General features: G+C 45.7%; 1 protein-coding gene across 1 annotated transcript in view; it reads right to left on the reverse strand.

Moving 5' to 3' along the window:
- The window catches only part of LOC119953293 (dynein heavy chain 9, axonemal-like), a 686,444-nt gene that overhangs the window by 654,419 nt on the left and 9,291 nt on the right, over window positions 1-22,734 (reverse strand). The window contains exons 2-3 of the mRNA XM_038777408.1: window positions 8,303-8,496; window positions 2,706-2,864 (exon numbers count right to left, since the gene is read on the reverse strand). Of these exons, the coding sequence (XP_038633336.1) occupies window positions 2,706-2,864; window positions 8,303-8,496 (353 nt within the window). The remainder of the gene's footprint in view (window positions 1-2,705; window positions 2,865-8,302; window positions 8,497-22,734) is intronic.

Genomic DNA, 22,734 nt, shown 5'->3' on the forward strand with positions numbered 1-22,734 from the left:
ATTGCCGATTGGAGCCCAGACCGATGCTCCTCCATCCGAAAGCCAGCCAAATTCCCCTAAAATCCTCATAATCTCTCCCATTCCCCCTTAATGGGTCAGAAATATACAGGAGCAGGTCACTGGCATATGGAGAGACGCTGTGTTCTACCCCCCCCCCCCCCCGCGGACTGACCCCTTCCAGTCCCGTGGAGCTCTTAGCGCCATCGGCAGTGGCTCTGTGGCCAAAGCGAACAGCAGTGGGGAGAGGGGTCATCCCTGCATAGTCCCCTTTTGCAATTTTAAAAAGTCCGATGTCAACCGATTCATTCGGACACTCACCACCGGTGCCTGGTACAACAACTGGACCCAATCAATAAAGCCCCACCCAAACCCGAACCGCCCTAACACCTCCCACGAATAGTTCCATTCCACCCGGTCAAAGGCGTTTTATGCGTTCATCGCGACCACTACTTCAACCTCCTTCCCCTCTGGGGGCATCATGATCACGTTTAAGAGCCTTCTAATGTTGGCAGTTAGCTGTCTGCCCTTAACAAACCCAATGTGGTCCTCCCCTATCCCCTCTGGGACACAATCTTCTTGAGGCCAAGATTTTAGCCAACAGTTTGGCATCAACATTTAATAGGGAGATTGGCCTGTATGACCCGCACAGCTCAGGGTCCTTCTCCCGCTTCAGGATCAGTGAGATCAAGGCCTGTGACATTATTGGGGGAAGAATCCCCCGTTCCCTTGCCTCATTAAATGTCCTCACCAGAGTGGGCCTAGCATCTCAGAGAACGTTTTGTAAAATTCCACTGGGTAGCTGTCCGGTGCCAGGGCCTTACCCAACTGCATGGCTTCTAGCCCCTCTGCTATTTCTTTAATCCCAATCGGGGCTCCCAGCCCATCCACCAACCCTTCCTCCATCCTCGGAAACTCCAGCCCTCCCAGAAACTGCCTCATCCCTTCCACCCCAGATGGGCGTTCCGACTCATATAGCCGGCTGTAAAACTCCTTAAACGTCCCGTTCACACCTGCTGGGTCCTTGACCGTGTTCCTAGCTCTGTCCTTCACTCTACGCATCTCCCTAGCCGCCTTACTTTTCCTTAGCTGGTGTGCAAGCATCCTGCTGGCCTTCTCTCCATACTCATATATTGCCCCCCTTGCCTTCCTCAGCTGCTCCACGGCCTTCCCCGTAGACAACAGTCCAAACTCCATCTGTAGCTTCCGCCACTCCTTCAATAACCCTGCTTCCACAGCCTCCGCGTATCTCCTGTCTACCTGGAGTATTTCCCCAACCAACCTATCTATCTCTGCTCTCTCCACCTTCCTCCTGTGGGCCTGTATCGATATTAGCTCCTCTCTAACCACTGCCTTCAGCGCTTCCCAAACCATTTCTGCCGAGACTTCCCCCGTGTCGTTTATTTCCAGATAGTTCTGGATGGACTCCTTTACATGCCCGCACACACCCTTGTCCGCTAACTGTCCTATGTTCAATCTCCATTGCGGTTGCTAGCCCCCATTCTTGCACACCTGTAAATCCACCCAATGTGGAGCGTGGTCCGACACAGCAATCGCTGAATACTTGGTATCAACCACCCCTGCCAGTAGTGCCCCGTTCAGGATAAAAAGATTGATCCAGGAGTATACTTTATGTTCATGTGAAAAGAAAGAAAACTCCTTCGCTCTTGGCTGACCAAACCGCAATGGGTCTACCCAACCCATCTGCTCCATGAGCCCCTTTAGTTCCTTCGCCATTGCTTGCACCCTCCCTGTCTTTGAGCTCAACATGGATCAATGACCGTATTAATGTGTGTTCCCCCCCCCCCCCCCCCCCCCCCCCCCAATGATAATGTGTGAATCCAGGTCCGGGATCTTCCCTAACACCCGTCTTATAAACTCCGCATCATCCCAGTTTGGTGCGTAGACATTCACAAGCACCACCGGTGTCCCCTCCAGCTTCCCGCTGACCATGATATACCTGCCCCCCCATATCCACAAATATTTTACCCGCATCAAATGACACCCGTTTATTAATCAGGACCACGACGCCCCTAATCTTAGAATCCAACCCCGAGTGAAATACCTGCCCTACCCACCCCCCTTCCTCAATCTGGTCTGACCTGTTACCCTCAGATGTGTCTCCTGTAGCATTGACACGCCCGCTTTCAATGCGAGCCCTCTGAACCGGCCCATTCAGTCCTCCAACATTCCACGTGATCAGCCTGACCGGGAGGCATCTCGCAACCCCCCCCCCGGCCGATCAACCATCACCTTTCTTAGGCCAGCCTCCAGCCGCGTCCCGTACTCCCGCAGGCCCGCTCTTCAGCACCCTCCATCCTCAACCTCACATTTGTCTCCCAGCAGCAATAACCCTCGCCTGTCAGCAGAGGACGGTCACGTGGTTGACTATGTAATGGCCCAGCAAGCCACTCAGTTACTTTTTATAAGAAGGTGGCTACCATCTCAGGGCAAATAAAAATGGACAATAAATGCTGGCCTTCCCTGAGTCACTGACAGCCCACAAATGAATGAATAAAACAATGCAATTTGACTCGATGGTAAACAAAGAAAGATAGTTGACAAACGCTTCCCTGCAAAGTTAATAGCCATTTAAAAATACAGCAAACTAAACAAATAAATGTTAACAAAATGCAGGCTTTTGTAACTATTTCTAAAGAGGCCATAACTCGCTGTTCTACTGCAGGCTGTTTTGAAGCAATTATTACCTATTTTTCCAGAACTCCAGCTCCACGTTTGGATTGGGATTGCAGCCTTTAAGCAGAGGTTCAGAAGAGTCTTTCTTTAGCACCTCACTGATCTGGTGGCTCCAATCAATTATAACAGACTCAACGGTATGCACAATCCCTTTGTCTAGGATTTCACCACTGCAAGGAGATCAGAGAAATATATTAGATATAATATTAACACATTATTTAAATCTAAATTTTGGATTTATTGATCTGGCAGGAATCCTGTCAGATTAAACAAGGGGTGACCTTTTCAGCTGTCTCATCGTGGAGGAACACTGTCTTTGCAAACAAAGAAAAGGGTGGGATTTTCCAGCCCTGCCTATTATCAGGGGTGTCCAATCCTGCCAAAAAGTTAATGGACTCTTGGTTGGACCGCCAAATCTCCCACCACAAGGCCAGATAATCCCTGCCAATTTTGTTCTAAAGCACACTACGCACCAACTTTGATTCCCTTCTCCTTCCCTTTGGTATCAGAAGGACTCATGTTTCCAGTGGCCCACAGGATGGACCATTTACTTTTCTGTGCCCTCGAACAAGTGAAAAGAGTCCAGGCAGTTTAACCTTGATTACTTGATTTCCCATCAATGCATCCCTGAACCAGGGCAGTTAAGACAAAGGTTCTGGTGTCAATGGAAAATTAATCAAGTTTATTCTTGCCTTATTCTACTGAACTGGATACGAGTGTTCCCAAGACAGGAGATAGATAAGTAATTTGCTCACCATTTTCTGGTAGCAGTGTCCAATCCAAATATCAAACAAAAGGTTGCGTAGCTCAACCATAGGAGGTGAAATTAGTCTGGGGCTCAAAGTTAATTGGCAGCCCATTTTAGAAGCTGTATGGAGCATACCAAGGAGATATAGGAGGCAGGATTCTCTAAACCCTAGCCACGCTTTTCTTGGCGACATGCCATTTGTTGGCCGTGGAATTTCTCTACTCCCACCGCTTGTCAATGGGGTTTGTGTTGTTACTCGTGTCTTAATAAAGCTCGTAGTCTCAAGTGTGGAGAAGATGCTTTATTGTGAGTTCGTTCAGTTTCCAGAGCTCGACCTAGAACTACCTTCCAGTGCTAACTACCAGCTTTGCTTGCTGTGTGTCCTGCTTACCAGCCCGCCTGCTGTGAAGAGTATATGTGTTGCTCCAAGTTCTGCCCTCAGTGAAGTGTGTCCTCACTTCCTGTCCTGATCTATTTATGTGGCTCTCCCGTGCTCCCTCTAGTGGTTGCTCAGTTGTGTTGCATCTGGTTAACTTGTGATCACCACATCCCCCTTTTTCTCTTAACATATTTTCTGTACATCGTTAAAGAAAATTGTACATCCTGTCCCGGTGTATTTGTAGCTCTCCCTCTGGTGTTTGCTCAGTTGTTTTGTATCTAGTAAATCTACGATCACCACATCCCCCTTTTTCTCTTTACATATTTGCTGTACATCGTTAAAGAAAATTATAGAAAACAGTTACTTATGATATGCGTATCTACACAGGTGATGGTGCTATTGCATATTTTACAAAGCCAATGTAGTTATATGTCCAATCTCAATAAAAACATTTATGAGTCCAAACTTGATGAATTTGTTCAGAGCTTTTTTTCTTTTTGTTGTTGATGACGTGGTGATATTGATATTGCAAGTCCGCTGTGAATGTTGTTGGTGTTCCTTGTTATCTTAAGTACCCACTGCATCATCCCGAGGTGTTTGCATGGTCACCTCACTGATGTTGACTGGCATGGCCTTTTTTCTGTGCTTGTGGTGTTGATTTATTGTCTCATCCGCCTTGGATGCTGGTGTGCTTGCTCGTTCTGGAGCAGACGTGAGTTTGTGCGATTCGTTGTCATCCCATGACATGTTTGTAGTCTTGTCATCGTTTTGCAGTGTGCTGCGGCATTGTCCTTCATGTGCCGCGTAGTACCATTGCGTACAAGTCGTTGTTTCATTGCTGTTGTTTCTGTCGTTCCTGTTTTTGTTGTTTTCGTTGCCGTACTTTTCGCTGTTATTGTCGTTTCCGTCTTTGGTGTTGGCACTGTCGTTGTTCCTGACTTTGTTGTTCTCGTTGCCGGTCTTGGTGCTGTTTTTGTCGTTTCTGTCTTTGGTGTTGTCGCTATCTTTGTTCCTGACTTTGTTGCGTTTGTTGCCATTCTTGTTGTTTCTGTCCCTGTCGTTGTCGCTATCTTTGTGCCTGACGTTGTTGTTTGTCTTGTTGCGCTTCATGTTGCTTTTATTCTTGCTGTTGTCGTTCTCGTTTCTGCTGTGCTTCTTGCTATTGTTGTTGGTCTTGTCGCGCTTCATGTTGTTTTTGTTCTCGCTGTGTTTCTTTTAACTTTTGTTTTTTTTTGTTATACTCTATGAGTGTCCCGAGTGGATAATTTGAGTCATTTAGCATTCCGTCTCGCGAGTGGTGCGAATGATCTGATGTTGCATCGGTGCAGGTGACATCAATCATTTGTGGAGAATTGGATTCCTCATCTTTGCTTTTGTTGTGCTCCTCTTCCGGAGTCAAATTCTTCTCGATTTCGTTTGACGTGGTGTCTCTGGATTCTTGGCGCTCCTCTTCTGGAGTCAAAACCTCCATGATTACAATTGACGTGATGTCTGTGGACTCCTGGCGCTCCTCTTCTGGAGTCGAAATCTGCATGATTTCAGTTGACGTGGTGTCTGTGGACTCCTGGCGCTCCGCTTCTGGAGTTGAAATCTTCATGATTTCCGTTGATGTTATCTCACTGGACTCCAGGTGCTCCTCTTCTGGAGTCAAAATCTGCATGGTTTCTTCTGGCTTGGTCTCTCTGGACTCCAGGTGCTCCTCTTCTGGAGTCAAAATCTGCATGGTTTCTTCTGGCTTGGTCTCTCTGGACTCCAGGTGCTCCTCGTCTGGAGTCAGAATCTGCATGTTTTCTTTCGGCATCGTCGCTCTGGACTGTTGGGTGGCCCGACTCTGTGCTTCTGTACAGACAAGCTGAGAACTGTCAGTCTCGCTGTGATCCTGTACGTCGAGTGCGATCATCTTGTCACTGTCTTCACATGCAGTGGGTAGAGGTGCATTGTCTTCTTCTTGTTCATGTGAGCTTGTTAGACTTTCATAGTCTGCTTGTGGTTGCTCAGATACTGCGGGTTGACCTTCATGGTCTTGTGCATGCATGGTGTCAGTGGTTAGATGTACGTTGTCTTCTTCTTGTTCCTGTGAGTTTGGTAGACTGTCATAGTCTGCTTGCGGTTGCTCAGATACAGCGGGTTTACCTGCATGGTCTTGTTCATGCATGGTGTTCGCCAGGGAGTGTTTGCTTGCATCCCTTTTGGAGTCTTTCATTACTCGCACTGTGGAGCCTGTCATCGCTCGCTCTGTGGAGTCTTCCTGTGCTCTCTGTGTGGCGTCGTCTTCGTCTTGGGTATTGCTGTCATCCAATGTATCGACGAGCTGCCATGGCCTCATGGTGTTGGATTCATCTACCATGAGTAGAGTCGTGTTGAGCTTTGCAACGGTGTCGCTGATGCTGTGATCAGCATGTCCAAATAACTCCTCCATGTCTAAGTAGTATTCTTTGATAGCCATTTCATCTTCGTTGGCTTCTTCTACCACGAGTTGATTCGTGTTGAACTTTGCGACCGTGTCGCTGATGCTGTGATAAGCATATCCGACTGACTCAGCTGTGTCTGAGTAGTATTCTTCGAAAAACAAATCATCTTTTGTTGTTTCGGAATTCTTTTTGTTCTCTTCACTTTGGGTGGTGCAGACTGCTTTTTTCAGGGTGTTGTGCAAGTTGTTTTTAACTGTTGGTGTAAGTTCAGGCGTTTTTCTGTGTTCTGAGGCAAGAAAATTTGTGTTTACCACTTTAAGTGTCTTATTTTCAATTTTCGGGCATTTCCCTTTTAAGTGGGCGTGGTCGGGATGCTCAGACGTCATGACGTCACGCGTTGGCATGACTTGCACATGCGCAAATCGGCTTTCCTCCTTCACTGTGCGGTTTCGTTCCCATTGCGCATGCGCGGCTTGCGCATGCCGATCCGCAACGACTTTTTTTGACTGCGCATGCGCGGCTTGCGCATGCGCATAACGATCGGCGCTGCGATCTTTTTCAAACTGCGCATGCGCGACTTCCGGTTCCGGCGCATGCGCAGACGCGATTTGTAGTTCTTTGCTTACCAGAGACTGCAAAATGTGCTCCGACGCCATTTTTTGCCGTTTTTCGCGGATTTCAGCGATTTTACTGTCCCACCAGGACTGCAAAATTCGTAAGTGATCTTCTCTTCCCGATTTGGACAGGGTTTCAGCGTTTTGGCTTTGTGAGAAATTCTTTTTATTTCTTCTTTTTGATCTGTACTTTTCATTCGCGATTTCTTGCTCTTTTCGTGATTTTTTAAGTTTTGCATCACTCAGTCTCTGTGCAGTTTGGACTCTGAGTATGTCTTGCTGTTCAAATATCTCACAGTACTCTTCAAATTTGTTTAGTACCGTTTGTAAGCTGTTTCTGTCTTCACCTTTTGAGTATTTAAATCCATTATAAACTTTCCAAGCTTCATTTCCTTCGATGAGAATTGCTATTTTAATTTCGTCTGAGGCGGCTGCTGCATCATATGCTATGATAGCGAAATCGAACATTTGTTTAAACCTTTCCCAGACACTTCTTACTTTTCCAGTCGTGTCCAGGTGAAGTGGGTATCCAAGGCACATCCTCTCATCAGCAATGTCTTCCCAAGTCGAATGTCCAGTAGGAGATTTCCATGCCATTCTTGGTTGAGATTTCCATGCCATTTTTTTGTTTTCTGTATCTGCAGCTGAGTTGTCCTGTCATAAGCGTCTGAAATCACTCCTAGGTACCATGTGTTGTTACTCGTGTCTTAATAAAGCTCGTAGTCTCAAGTGTGGAGAAGATGCTTTATTGTGAGTTCGTTCAGTTTCCAGAGCTCGACCTAGAACTACCTTCCAGTGCTAACTACCAGCTTTGCTTGCTGTGTGTCCTGCTTACCAGCCCGCCTGCTGTGAAGAGTATATGTGTTGCTCCAAGTTCTGCCCTCAGTGAAGTGTGTCCTCACTTCCTGTCCTGATCTATTTATGTGGCTCTCCCGTGCTCCCTCTAGTGGTTGCTCAGTTGTGTTGCATCTGGTTAACTTGTGATCACCACAGGGTTTCCCATTGAAGTCACCCCACGCTGCCAGGAAACCCGTGGGTGGGGTGCACTGCCGGTGGGAACAGAGAATTTCAAAAGCCGGAAATTTCCAGCCAGAGTGTCTCTGAGAATTGAGAGAGGCGATAGTGTTTGGAGCAAGGAAGAAAGCCCACCTGATTTTATTTTCCATTGAAGTGACACTATATTGTGCCCAAACTTGTCCAAAATGCTGAGATTTCACTAACAGCCAAATCAAAATAAGCAGATTGGGTAAGACCTCCACAAAGAGGAGAGGAGAGAAAGTCGCTCAAGGGCTACTATCGTGCACTTCCATAGTTTCAGATCAGTTTTGGGAGAGGCCCGGGAAATGGATCCCAGTGGATGTTTAGATCAGGAAAGTAAGAAAAGGGTAGGAGACAAATGCCTTTGAGAATCTCGCTCTTCCTCAGAAAGGAAAGTTTTCTGAAACAAAGTTCTTACTTTTTTCGCAACTCATACAAAGCTGTTGCTCTCTCTGCTCCAACTGGCAAAGGCAGCAGAGTCTTGCCCTTCACTTGACCTACGACGACAAAGACATTGCTCTTCAGACTGTGGACATGACGTACGACATCCTGGGAAACAACCTGCGGCCAACAGTTGTGATTCCTGCTGTTGGTTAAAACTGGCACGACCACCTAGGGAGAATGACAGATAGCTCTGGTCAGTTGCAAATAGTGGAAATCACTAAATGCCATACAAAACTAATTTGGATTGTTCATATTTAACAATCGGATTATCACCACTAAAAGTAACAGTCACTGAATTGCCCTTCGCTGAAACACTTTCTCCCCTAACTTCCCAAATCCAATACATAGCAACAGCCTACCGTCGCTCAATTCATAGCTCCTTGGGATATTTTGTACAATCTGTGCTGGCTGTAGCTCCTAGCTGCTCCATCCAATTGCTACAAGCAGGGGATACATGTTTTTTTTCAAGGCCTGGAAGTCCCACGAGCAGCAGACAACAAGGTCCCAAACTGAAACCATTTTAGTACAAGTAAAAAACCCACGAATGTAGCAAGAAAAAGGACTCAAGGTAGGCCTGTGGGGCACAGATTCACTGAAAGTAAACATGAACTCCAGGTGCCCAACACAACATCACGCGCATAGTGAAAGTGTCACAAATGTCCAGGGCACCCTCTCCAATTTACTTCAGAAAACGTGGAGAAAGCTGATACTAATTTGTATTCATATATAAAATCAGCACATGAGCCGTGTGCTGCATGGAAAAGATTTCCAAAAGACCTGCAAAATTTAAAATGTCAATGGTTGGCGAACATGATACTTTCTGTTAGGTGTTACATTGATATGATTTCCCATTGACTCTGAATAAGTTCTGTCCCACTAGCAGTTCTAGTTGACCAGCCAGATGAGATGAGGGACCTTCTCAAATAGCAGGAGATAAAACACGTCAGTTTGTCCACCAGGATATGGCAAAGAAGTTACAGAAAGATTATTTTATTGGTTGTATTCAATAATCGCTAATACGTGTTCAATAAATATCTGACATTCCCACTGCCATCGGTTTCTGGTGCTACTCCTCTCTCAGGTCTGGCCGTGACTCTGGTGTTTGCTAATCTGCTCGAGTCTCATTCTCCAGTTGAATTCACTGTTCCTCATCGCTGCTCGTCTTGTTCTCTTGTACTGGTTGGCCCCCAATTCTCTGGGAGTCAATTTAATTGTGACCTCACTCCTTTGCTGGTTACTTTTGCTTTTCCATCTTCAATCAAGGTTTGAAACCTATTCAGTAGCTGGCTCCTGCTACTGATTAATGATATCGTTAAACAAAATGGTGGTTTTGTTTAATGATCTTTTAGCATACAAAATTGAAACAGGAATGAAACTCCTGGCAACGTGAGGAAAATAAGTTGAGGTTACTCTGAGGAGCATTAACTAATTAGAGGGGGCAATATTAACGACAAGGAGTGAGTAAAAAAGGAAGACTGAAATGACCGTCCCCTTGAATCTTTCTGAACATTTAGAAATATCAACATACGCTTATCAATCACTGATTTTTCAGATCTATGTCATATAAAGTACTATCTTTTTATTTCATTTTAATTTTGAAGTACCCAATTCATTTTTCCAATTAAGGGGCAATTTTGCGTGGCCAATCCACCTACCCTGCACATCTTTGGGTTGTGGGGGCGAAACCCACGCAAACACGGGGAGAATGTGCAAACTCCACACGGACAGTGACCCAGACCAGGATTTAACCTGGGACCTCGGCGCCGTGAGGCAGCAGTGCTAACCACTGTGCCACCGTGCTGCCCTTAAATAAAGCATAATTGATATCTGCAAACTTCTACAAAGCAAAAATATATTCATCAACTATTAACGGGTAAGGCCATGGTCAAGTTCAGAGTTGCTTTAAAATCATTCATACAATAATTGCAATCTTTATGTCACAAGTAGGCTTACATTAACACTGCAATGAAGTTAATTGAAAAGCCCCTAGTCGCCACATTCTGGTGCCTGTTCAGATACGCAGAGGGAGAATTCAGAATGTCCAAATTGCCTAACAGCACGTCTTTCGGGTCTTGTGGGAGGAAACCGGAGCACCTGGAGGAAACCCACGCAGAGACAGGGAGGACGTGCCGACCCGCACAGTCAGTGACCCAAGCCGGGAATCAAACCTGGGAACCTGGCGCTGTTAAGCAACAGTGTTACCCACTGTGCTACCGTGCTGCCCAATCACATGGTTATCACAATAATTCAAAGGCAGTCTCTCCATATCTTACTATACCTAGGTTCCCAGTGGGACACTCATTTTTCATCCCTTACCTCCTTGGCCTCTTCACACTTCTCCCCCATTTCTTACTGGCACTCTTCTCTCCCCACAGTCCTGCTAATATGTTTTTCCCTCCACACCTTCTCTACTCAGCTCCACTGCAGGAAAACAATATCTGCATCGAATCCCTACAATGCAGAATGAAGCCATTCAGCCCGCACCCTACCTAGGCCCACTCCCCTGCCCTATCCCCATAAACCCACTTAACCGTTGGACACTAAGGAACAATTTATTATGGCCAGTCCACCTAATCTGCACATGTTTGAACTGTGGGAGGAAACCAGAGCCCCCGGAGGAAACCCACGCAGACAGAATCAAACTGGGTCCCTGGCGCTGTGTGGCAGCAGAGCTGTCGCTCAGGAATCCTGGTCAGGAATCCTCACAAAAGATTCACAGATCTTTTGAAAATGTCGCAAGCATTCCTGCCCGCATGGAAGTGAGGAGGCAGGTGATCAGAACAGAAGGTGGACCGAAGGTGGAGCAAGAAATGGCTCCCACGTTGTTCTGTCTCAGTTAATGGAAAGGTCTATAATGTGTATTCCCTGCTTTTCCTGGAAGAAAAGAACTTTCTCCTAATTGGAGTGTTTGGTTCAGAGCTATGATATTACTCTGGACTTGCTGCTCGTTTATTGCACACCACAGTCTCGAACTTATCGTGTTGCATAACTGCAGCCACAGTCTTTGATCCTTTTGTGGTGATTGCTGCAAAGAGGCAGTCTCTGTGACAGCATTTGCTTAGCAACGTGAAACAGAGCCAATCAAGCCTTTTGTTGTAAGAAGTGCACACTCTGATAGTCATTCTGGTTACATAGTCTGTCGCTTAGCACCTCACTATACAATGTTTAATTGAGCCTGGTATCCACCTTACTCTTGTGTTCAAGAAATCCCTTGTTTCTTGCTCCTTATCAGATAAGTAGTTAAGGGGAATCCCCTCTGAGTACATAATTTGCCAAGCAACCAAACTCAGGGCAAACTGACAGCTAGCCAGTTCTTTCATAAGCTTTGATCTCCCCCAACAACAACAGCAACATGATTTCATATCCTTCATCCATCGAGAATGAGGCTTCCGCTCTGGTTCAATGCGTCCTGAGATGGCTGATGCCTCCAATGTGTGAACTGCAGATTCTGCCACATGCGGGGCAGGTGGCGTTTGAAGTGTTGGGTAGATGGGTTGTTTGGAGATTTGTTCCTCACTCCGAGGCCTCAAGCTCGCCTCTGCACATTCCAGAAGTCTCTTGATGTGTTCGGTGCCTTCCCAAATAAGACTTTCTCCGTTTTGTTCAGTCAGGGTTGCTTTGAGGACATCCCTAAAGTGTTTCCGTTGCCCTCCTGGGAGTCTCCTGCCATGACCAAGTTCTGAGTCGAACAGTTACTTCAGGAATCTGGTGTCAGGCATGCAAACGAAATGTCCCACTCAACGGAGCTGGTTTCGAGTGAGTAACCAGTGGTCAGGGAGAAGATGCTGTTATTCAATCATCTTTCTTGCCACCAAATTTGGTGGACCTTGTGAAGACACCACTGGTGGCATTTCTCCAGAGTTATGCGATGCTTGCTGTAGGTTGTCCAAGTCTCTGAAGCAGATAGAATCATGGGGATCATTGCGCACCAGTAAATTATGATCTTAATCTCGGGTTTGAGATCCTGATCCGAAAATACGCTTGTCTCCATTCGACTAAAGGCTAAGCTGCCACTTTTGAGGAAATTATAAACTTTGTCATCTGTGTCTGCTCTTGCTGAGAGGAGGCTCTCAAGTCACAGAAAATGGCCCACATTTTCCAGGATCTACGGGAGTTGTTTGGAAGAGGATCTTGGTTTTCCAGGTGTTCAGTGAATGGTCCATTTTCCCAAATGCTTCAGAGACCTGGAATTCAGTTTCTGAGTGAGCACGCACGCACGCACATGCACATCAAATGCATACTGGCAATCTATGACTGAGCTTGGAGTAGTTTTGGATTTGGTGGAACACGTTTGTGTTTTCTGTACTGTACTGTGGCCAATTTGCTAGAGTTGAGGTGCGGTATTGCAATGAGGAGAATGGATAAGAGAGTTGGTACAATGACACAGCCTTGCTTGACCCTGGTTTCACTGAGATTGGATTTTGGATGGTTTGGTTGGTGAGGATCACGGTCTGCATGTCATCATGGAGTTGGCAGAGGAAAGTGCCAAATTTCTGAGAATAGCCAAAGTTGAGGAGGAAACTCCATAAGCTTTGCAGTGGACAGTGTCAACGCCTTTTGCGAGATAAGGATGTGTGCAGCAATTGTTCTGTTCCACCCGTTATTCTTGAATTTGCCATGTAGTGAAGACAATGTCTGTGGTGCCTCTCAATGGGCGAAAACTGCATTGCGACTCTGGAAGGAACTCCTCAGTTACTGCGAGGAGACGGTTGAAGATCTTTGCAATGATCTTCCTTGTGGCATAAAGCAGAGAGACTCATCTGTAGTTACCACAGTCAGACCATTCTCCTTTCCGAATACAGTCACAGACCCGTCCAACATGCGTTCTTCTTCCAGGGTGAGCGATGTGAGGTTGTGCAGCTGCTAATGTATCTCGGCCATGTTTCAGAATTTCAACAAGGATCATCTGGTCCAGGAGCTTTGTCGATTTTAAATATTTTCGATGCCAGATCAATTCTCTGGTTATTGCTGACACCAACCAGATGGGGCATTGATGAATGGATTTTGGGATGAAATTAAAGACAGAGTCTCAGTTGGGTTCATCAAAATGTTCTCTCCGGTGAGCACTGACTGCCTTCCTGTCCTTGATGAGCTCCCTTCAATACTGAGCCTTCAGTGGGGGTGGGCTATTTCGTGCTTGGTTCTTGGGTGGTCTTAACCGCCCTGAAGAAACCACACGTGAAGGTGGTGTCCCTCAGTTGTTGGATCTCCTGCACTCTTTCTACCCACCATTTGGTCCTTAATTTTTAAGTTTTATGCTGCACCACTGCCTTCAGCTGCCTGCCTGCTGCTTTTCTCTTGAGCAGTGGTGGCTCCCTGTCAATGAAAACTTTCTGCGTACGCTCAATTAGGTCCAATATCTCTTGGTTGCTTTCGTCAAACTAGTTATGGGCCGGGATTCTCCCAGCCCGCGTCAGGTCGGAGAATGGCCGGGGGGGGGGGGGGGGGGGGGGGGGGGGGGGGGGGGGGCGTGCGAATCCCGCCACGCCGCTCCAGCGCCGGGATGCCAATTCACCGGCGCCATAGCAAACACGCTGGAGCGGGTGCCGCAGCGCTGATCGGGGGCCGTTGACAGCGGCTCCCACGGTGATTCTGCGCACTCGACGGGCTGAGTGCCTGCCGAATTCTGCCAAGTCCCACCGACGTCGTTTGCATGTGGTCCTACCCGCCGGGACCTCAGCATTCTGACTGCAGGAGCCGTCTGCAGGGGGGGGGGGGGGGGGGGGCTCCAAGGTGGCCAGGCCCGCAATCGGGGGCAACCGATCGGCGGGCATGCTAATTCCAGGGGGGATAGAACATAGAACATAGAACATAGAACGATACAGCGCAGTACAGGCCCTTCGGCCCTCGATGTTGCACCGACATGGAGAAAAAAAAAACTAAAGGCCATCTAACCTACACTATGCCCTTATCATCCATATGCTTATCCAATAAATTTTTAAATGCCCTCAATGTTGGCGAGTTCACTACTGTTGCAGGTAGGGCATTCCACGGCCTCACCACTCTTTGCGTAAAAAACCCACCTCTGACCTCTGTCCTATATCTATTACCCCTCAATTTAAGGCTATGTCCCCTCGTGCTAGCCACCTCCATCCGCGGGAGAAGGCTCTCGCTGTCCACCCTATCTAACCCTCTGATCATTTTGTATGCCTCTATTAAGTCACCTCTTAACCTTCTTCTCTCTAACGAAAACAACCTCAAGTCCATCAGCCTTTCCTCATAAGATTTTCCCTCCATACCAGGCAACATCCTGGTAAATCTCCTCTGCACCCGTTCCAAAGCTTCCACGTCCTTCCTATAATGAGGCGACCAGAACTGTACGCAATACTCCAAATGCGGCCGTACCAGAGTTTGGTACAGCTGCATCATGACCTCATGGCTCCGGAACTCAATCCCTCTACCAATAAAGGCCAACACACCATAGGCCTTCTTCACAACCCTATCAACCTGGGTGGCAACTTTCAGGGATCTATGTACATGGACACCGAGATCCCTCTGCTCATCCACACTACCAAGAATTTTACCATTAGCCAAATATTCCGCATTCCTGTTATTCTTTCCAAAGTGAATCACCTCACACTTCTCCACATTAAACTCCATTTGCCACCTCTCAGCCCAGCTCTGCAGCTTATCTATGTCCCTCTGTAACCTGCAACATCCTTCCGCACTGTCTACAACTCCACCGACTTTAGTGTCGTCTGCAAATTTACTCACCCATCCTTCTGCGCCCTCCTCTAGGTCATTTATAAAAATGACAAACAGCAACGGCCCCAGAACAGATCCTTGTGGTACACCACTCGTAACTGAACTCCATTCTGAACATTTCCCATCAACTACCACTCTCTGTCTTCTTTCAACTAGCCAATTTCTGATCCACATTTCTAAATCACCCTCAATCCCCAGCCTCCGTATTTTCTGCAATAGCCGACCGTGGGGAACCTTATCAAACGCTTTACTGAAATCCATATACACCACATCAACTGCTCTACCCTCGTCTACCTGTTCAGTCACCTTCTCAAAGAACTCGATAAGGTTTGTGAGGCATGACCTACCCTTCACAAAACCATGCTGACTATCCCTAATCATATTATTCCTATCTAGATGATTATAAATCGTATCTTTTATAATCCTCTCCAAGACTTTACCCACCACAGACGTGAGGCTCACCGGCCTATAGTTACCGGGGTTATCTCTACTCCCTTCTTGAACAAAGGGACCACATTTGCTATCCTCCAGTCCTCTGGCACTATTCCTGTAGCCAATGATGACCTAAAAACCAAAGCCAAAGGCTCAGCAATCTCTTCCCTGGCTTCCCAGAGAATCCTAGGATAAATCCCATCCGGCCCCGGGGACTTATCTATTTTCACCTTGTCCAGAATTGCCAACACTTCTTCCCTACGCACCTCAATGCCATCTATTCTAATAGCCTGGGTCTCAGCATTCTCCTCCTCAATATTATCTTTTTCTTGAGTGAATACTGACGAAAAGTATTCATTTAGTATCTCGCTTATCTCCTCAGCCTCCACACACAACTTCCCACCACTGTCCTTGACTGGCCCTACTCTTACCCTAGTCATTCTTTTATTCCTGACATACCTATAGAAAGCTTTTGGGTTTTCCTTGATCCTACCTGCCAAAGACTTCTCATGTCCCCTCGTTGCTCGTCTCAGCTCTCTCTTTAGATCCTTCCTCGCTTCCTTGTAACTATCAAGCGCCCCAACTGAAACTTCACGCCTCATCTTCACATACATGGAGGATGCTATGTTCCTCCATGCCGGGCCCCTGTAGGGCTCCGCCATATTGCCCAGGGGCCGGCGCAGAGACGGCTGTGGCGCGCATGCGCGGGTTAGTCACAGCATTGCCGATATGTAGCAAATGTATTCATGATGTTGAGAGTTGCAGGCATTTGAAGCCAAGCTTGAAAGATGATGTGATCTAACTTTTACCACAGGGTGCGGATCAGGAAAGAAGTAAACAAATAATGATAGCAGATCCTGGATGAAAGCAGGGCCTCACTGTTTCCGGGAACATGTGGTCCAGATTTTCAGTGAAGTCCAGGAATTTGAAGTCAGATATGGGAGAAACGTCTCTCCAGATCCGTGACAGAGTCAACAAGGAGGTCGGGGAATGGGCTTTGAACCATCAGAGAGAGACTGTTTAAGTTAACAGTTAACTTGAAGTTTACACTAAAATGCGCACACAGTTAGAATCAGGGAAACTGAAAAAGCAGAAGTGAAGCCAAAGAGAAAGAAAGAGACAATGAATGCAAGCAGATGGCCATGGATGAAAGAACATGTTGAGAAGCTCCCTATCTGGAGCTGTCCACACTGGAGACATCTTGACTTTTCCGATTTGTATATATCACCTTTAGCATAATGATATATTCCATGGGCGTTATAAAACTAAATAAGATGCCGGGCCATATAAGGAGATATTAGGCTGGTGACAAAAGGCTGGTTGAAGAGGAGGGTTTTAAGAGTTGGAAAGAGCGGCAGAGAGATGGAGAAAATCCCAGAGCATAGGGTTCAGGCAGCTGAAGGGACGCCTGCCAATGTTGGAGAGGTTAAACCAGTGATGTTCAAGGGACCAGAATTAATTAGAGGAGTGCAGATATCTCAGAGGTTTGTATGGCAGGAGGGGATTACAGAGGCAAAGAAGGGCAAGGCCATGGAGGGGTTTGAAAACAAGGGTGGATGAGAATTTTAAAATCCTGGCACTGCTTAAGCCGGAACCAAGGTAGGTCAGAGAGCACAGAGGGGATGGGTGAATGAGATTTGATGCCATTTAGGGCACAGGCAGCAGGGTTTTGACCTCATATTTAGGGAAGGTAGAAGTTGGGAGGTCAGTCAAAAGTGTATTAGACCAGTCAGGTCTAGGGGTGACAAAGGTACGGGTGAGGGTTTCAGCAGCAGTTGAGCTGAGGCAGGGGCGGAGCCAGGAGTTATTAAGGAAGCTTTTCATAAAGAGGGACAGGTAATGTTGATTAATTTATTTTAAAATCTAACATTTTATTTCCAACGGTAAATTTTACAGATTCAGACATTTTTTTTCCTCATGTTCTGCCCAACATTCTCTCCTCTTCATTTCCCTGGCCTGGAAGTAATTGCTCATTCTCAAGCGACGATTGCATATAGGTTCAAGCAGCTCTCCAGAACTTCAGGAGTGTGACCTTTTCTCGATGTGGAAGACTGGACTGTATGTGCCACGATGCTATCCGGCCATGAAGGCATCGCGAATGAGCAAATTCCCTTCCTCACCTGCAAGATGCACACTTGCACTATGTTTTTAGGGGTTGCTGCATAATTGGAACCATGTGACCATAGCCCAGTGACTCTGATCAACTGTTTTCTTCCTCCCACAGTCCCTCTTCTGACAGTAGCAAGCACAACACAGAGCAGGGAATAAATCTGGGGCACACCTGATCTAACTGAGTCAGTAGCACAATCATTTCCCTCGATATTAGTAATACATAATAGTGAGCCAGCCATGGAGCATACGTGCCTCGAAACTCAAGGTTCTGGGTTCTGTTAAGTCCCACTCCAGGGCTTGCAATCAGAGGCTGACCCTTCATTGCAGTACTGAGGGAGTGTTTGCCTGTCGGAGGTGCCACCTTTCAGTTAAGATGTTAAATCAAAGCCCCATCTGTCTGCCTTCAATCAACAACACAAAAAACAGGTTATCTACCTTATCTATGCTCCTCATTATATTATAGGACTCTATACGATCACCCCTAAGCCTTCTGCGCTCCAGGGAAAAAAGTCCCAGCCTATCCAGCCTCTCCTCCAGTTTGAAAGACAACCCTCCGCAACCACCCTTTGGCTTCAGTCGCCAAGCCAATTTTGTATCCAATTGGCTACTTCACCCTAGATTCCGTGAGATTTAACCTTTTGCACCAATCTACCATGTGGTACCTTGTCAAAGGCCTTATGTCCATGTACATAATGTCGACTGCACTGCCCTCATCTACCTTCTTGGTTACCCTTTCAAAAAACTCAATCAAATTTGAGAGACATGACTTTCCCCTTACAAAGCCATGCTGACTTTCCCTAATTAGCCCTTTCCTGTCTAAATCCTGTCCCTCAAAATACCTTCTAACAATTTACCCACTACAGAAGTAAAGCTAACCGGTCTGTAGTTCCCAGGCTTTTCCCTACAGCCTTTCTTAAACAAGGGCACAGCATTTGCAACCCTCCAATCTTTAGGCACCTCTCCTGTGGCTGTTGATGATTCAAACATCTCAGCTGGGGGACGGCAATTTCCTCCCTAGCCTCCCACAACGTCCTGGGATACATTCCATTAGGTCCCGGGGATTTATCTATCTTGATGCGGTTTAATACTTCCAGCGCTTCCTTCTCTGTAATATGTACGCTGCTCAAGACATCACTTTTTACTTCCACAATTTCCCTAACATTCAAGCCTTTCTCAACAATAAATTGTGACGAGAAATATTCATTTGGGTTCTCTCCCATGACTTGTGAAGCTGCACATGGATGACCTTGTTTATCCTTATGAGGCCCTACCCTCTCCCTGGTCACCCTTTTACCCATTATGTATCTGGAAAAGCTCTTTGGATTTTCCTTTGCCTTTTCCTTTTTAGGAATCAACCACATTGTTGTGGATCTGGATTCACATGTAGGCGAGACCAGGTGAGGATAATGGATTTCCTTCCCTAAAGGGCATGAGTTGAACCAGGTGGGTTTTTACAATGATCAGCAATGGCCATCATTGGGCTTTTAATTCCAGATTTTTTTAAAATTCAAATTTCACCATCTGCCATGGTGGGATTTGAATCCAGGGGTCCCCAAAGCATTATCCTGGGTCTCTAGATTACTTGTCCAGGAATAATACCATTACGCCACTGCCTCTTCACATTACAATAATTGGAGAATAAAAAATATCTCTTTGCAAGTGAAACCCTGGCTCTGTGTAAATTTCAGAATGCCTGTTTCCTTGTATTGTTCTGCCTTTGGATGGGAAATGGATCAATAAGTTGAAAGTAAAAATGGATCACTTTGAAATCCATTCTGGACAGATGTGGGATCCAGAGGCTTAGAAATGATATAAAAATACAATATGAAATAAGGTGAGAAAAACCAAATCCAAAACATGACTTAAATGGATGGGATTGCAGACAGAATAAATGATAACGGATTGGGAAAGGTGTATGATTATGCAGTAGGATCTAGACCAAGTGAAAATTTAAAAAACACTGGAGAGATTGAATCACCAATGATATCAGTGCCAAATAATGTACATTTGTTGGAAGCAGAGGATTTCCATATGAAAGTACAGATCATCGTGACTTTATTCACAATCCATTCAACGGTCCCTTCTAAAATATCACCTGGCCCCATCATCCTTCTGTCTCTGAAGATAGATGGAAGAGTTAAAATAGAATAATATTTTATTGAAGAGTTTTAAAAGCGTGTCGGAGGAACGGGCCCCAGCAGAGAAAAGGAATGCCATCATTTTGAGGTGCCGTCCCAGGAACGAATAAGTCGGTGCTGTGAACAGGCAAGCAGGGGTATCTACAATACAGGGGGATCTGAATGCAAAGGAATCATATTAATAAAAAGGATGAAAATTGCTGGAAAGTGTGCATAAATCATTTAGCTTTCTCTTGCAAATACCAATGAAGATCGCAACATTAATTGCAAATATTTATTGTATCACAGCGTGCATTAAGTTATGGGACATATTACAGAGGACAAAAATTCATCACTACTTTCAATACATTGTGCAGCTTCATTCGTTTGTGTTAAAAAGGACCTCATAAATCATCCACACAGGTGAGGCCATTGTTAAAAACATTTCAAGTTTGTGAATAATGGTCATGCAAGATCTAATTACTATGTTCAATTTCTTCCTTCCTCCAGTTAAATTGATTTTCAGATTATAGAAAATAAAATTTTAAATGGCGCATTTATCTCACAGGAGGAAGAAATAAGCTTGATACTGCTCGAACATGCTCACTGAAGAAACTTCTGCAGCATATTATCGAGGCAAATCTAAGGATGGGGAATTGGGGAATTGGTCTCTATCAGAATAGTAATGTTAACATGTTCCTCAGCTTTTTACATCGTCTGTCTTTCTCTGTTAGTACAGATATCACTGGGCTACATATGTCCTACAGTTAGATAGCTGATCAATGTCACTCTACATCCAGTCACCAAGAAGGAAACTTCAAGCATAAACAAAGGATTACTAACAAAGTGATAAAAAGAGCCCAGGTAAATTACAAAAGAAAGCTAGTGCTAAATAACAAAAAGGATAGCAAAACCTTCTATTAAGTACATAAAAGGCAAGACAGTCGCTAAAGTGAATGTTGGTCCCTTGGAAGATGAAACCGGAGAGTTAATAGTGGGGAACACAGAAATGGCAGTGATGCTAAATCAATATTATGCCTCAGTTTTCACAGTGGAGGACACTTGTACCATCCCTATAGGAACAAGTAATTCAGAGGTAATAGAAAGGGTAGAACTTAGAACAATCAGCATTGATAGGGAAACAGTACGCAACAAACTATTGGGATTGAAGGCAGACAAGTCCCCCAAGGCCTGATGGTCCAGATCCAAGGGTGTTAAAGGAAGTGGCAGTGGAGGTAGTGGATCCATTGGTTGTAATATTCCAAAATTCCATGGACACAGGACAGGTTCCAGTGGATTGGAAAAATGCAAACACAACACCCTTATTCAAAAAGGGAGGTAGGCAGAATGTAGGAAATTACAGACCCATTACTTCAACATCTGTTGTTGGTAATTGTTAGAATCCATGAGTAATATTAGGATATTTCAGCATGGTTTTATGAAGGGTAAGTCATGTTTGACTAATTTGCTAGAGTTCTTGGAAGGTGTAACAAACCTAGTGGATAATGGGGATCCTGTAGATGTAGAACATCTGGACCTCTGGAAGGCGTTTGATAAGATGCCACACAGAAGGTTCATACACAAGGTTAGATCACACGGGGTTAGGTGTAATTTATTAATTTGGACAGAAGACTGGCTGACGAACAGAAGATAGAGAGTCGGTATAAATGGGTCTTTTTCTGGATGGCAAGATGTAACTAATGGGATGTCACAGGGTTCAGTCCTTGGGCCCCAACTTTTTACAATCAATATTAATGACTTGTATACAGGGATAGAAGATTCTATAGCCAAATTTGCAGATGACACTAAAATAAGTGGGACAGTAAGTTGCAATGAGGACACAAGGACCTCACGAATGGATATAGATAGGTTAGGTGAGTAGGCCAAACTTTGTCAGCTGGATCTTAACGTGAAGTCATCCATTTTGGTCGGAAAACTGGAAAGGCAACTTATTATCTAAATGGGGAGAGACTTCAGGGTGCTCCAGTGCAGAGGAATCTGGGTGTCCTCGTGCCTGAGACGCAGAAAACTAGCATGCAGGTATTTCTAGCTAAAAGAACAGAGTTTAAAGGTAAGGAAGTATTGTTGCAACCGTACAAGGCATTGGTGAGACCGCACCTGGAGTATTGTGCATTTTGATCCCCTTAGTTGAGGAAAGATGTGGTGGCATTGGAGGCAGTTCAGAGGAGGTTCACTAGATTGATTGCAGAGTTGAGGGGTTTGCCTTGTGAAAAGAGATTGAGCAGTTTAGGCCAAACACTGTAGAATTGAGAAGAATGAGGGAAGATCAAATTAAGGTATATATGATAAGAGATGTGGGTAAAGTAGACATGGAACAGATGCTTCCTCTTGTGGGGTATTCTAGAATGAGAGGTCATAGTCTCAGGATAAGGGGTAGCAAATTTAAAACAAAGATGAGGAGAAATGACTTCTCCCAAAGGGTTGTGAGTCTGTGGAATTCGCTATCCCTGAGTGCAGTGGATGCTGGGATACTGGATTGAATTTAAGGAGGGGTTAGACATATATTTAATTTGTAATGGGTTGAATGGGTACAGAGAACGGGCAAGCAGTGGAGTTGAGGTCATGAAGAGGTCAGCCATGATCGTATTGAACAGTGGAACATGCTCGAAAGGCTAAATTGCCTGCTACTGCTCCTAGTTCTTAAGTTCTAAGAAAGAATTAACCTGCTAATTCTACCTTCTAGCTCTTGGTCTGTAACCCTGGAGGTAGCAGCAGATGAAGCAAAAATCTGGGGCTGGATTCTCCGTCCTGCCACACCACATTTCTGCCCCGACCTACCGGCGGGATTCTCCATTACGCTGGCCGGTCAATAGGGTTTTCCATTGTGGGCCAGCTCCACGCCATCGGGAAACCTCCAGGCACTGGCAAAATGGATAATCACACCCCGGGTGTTTTGATTAATAAGGGAATTTCTTGATTAATAAGGGGATCAGGAGTTATGGGGAAAAAGTTGGAGAATGGGGATGAGGAGCATAGCCATGATAGACATGATGGGCCGAATGGCCTAATTCTGCTCCTA

Source organism: Scyliorhinus canicula, chromosome 18 (assembly GCF_902713615.1).
Source record: "Scyliorhinus canicula chromosome 18, sScyCan1.1, whole genome shotgun sequence".
In the NCBI taxonomy this organism is placed as follows: domain Eukaryota; kingdom Metazoa; phylum Chordata; class Chondrichthyes; order Carcharhiniformes; family Scyliorhinidae; genus Scyliorhinus; species Scyliorhinus canicula.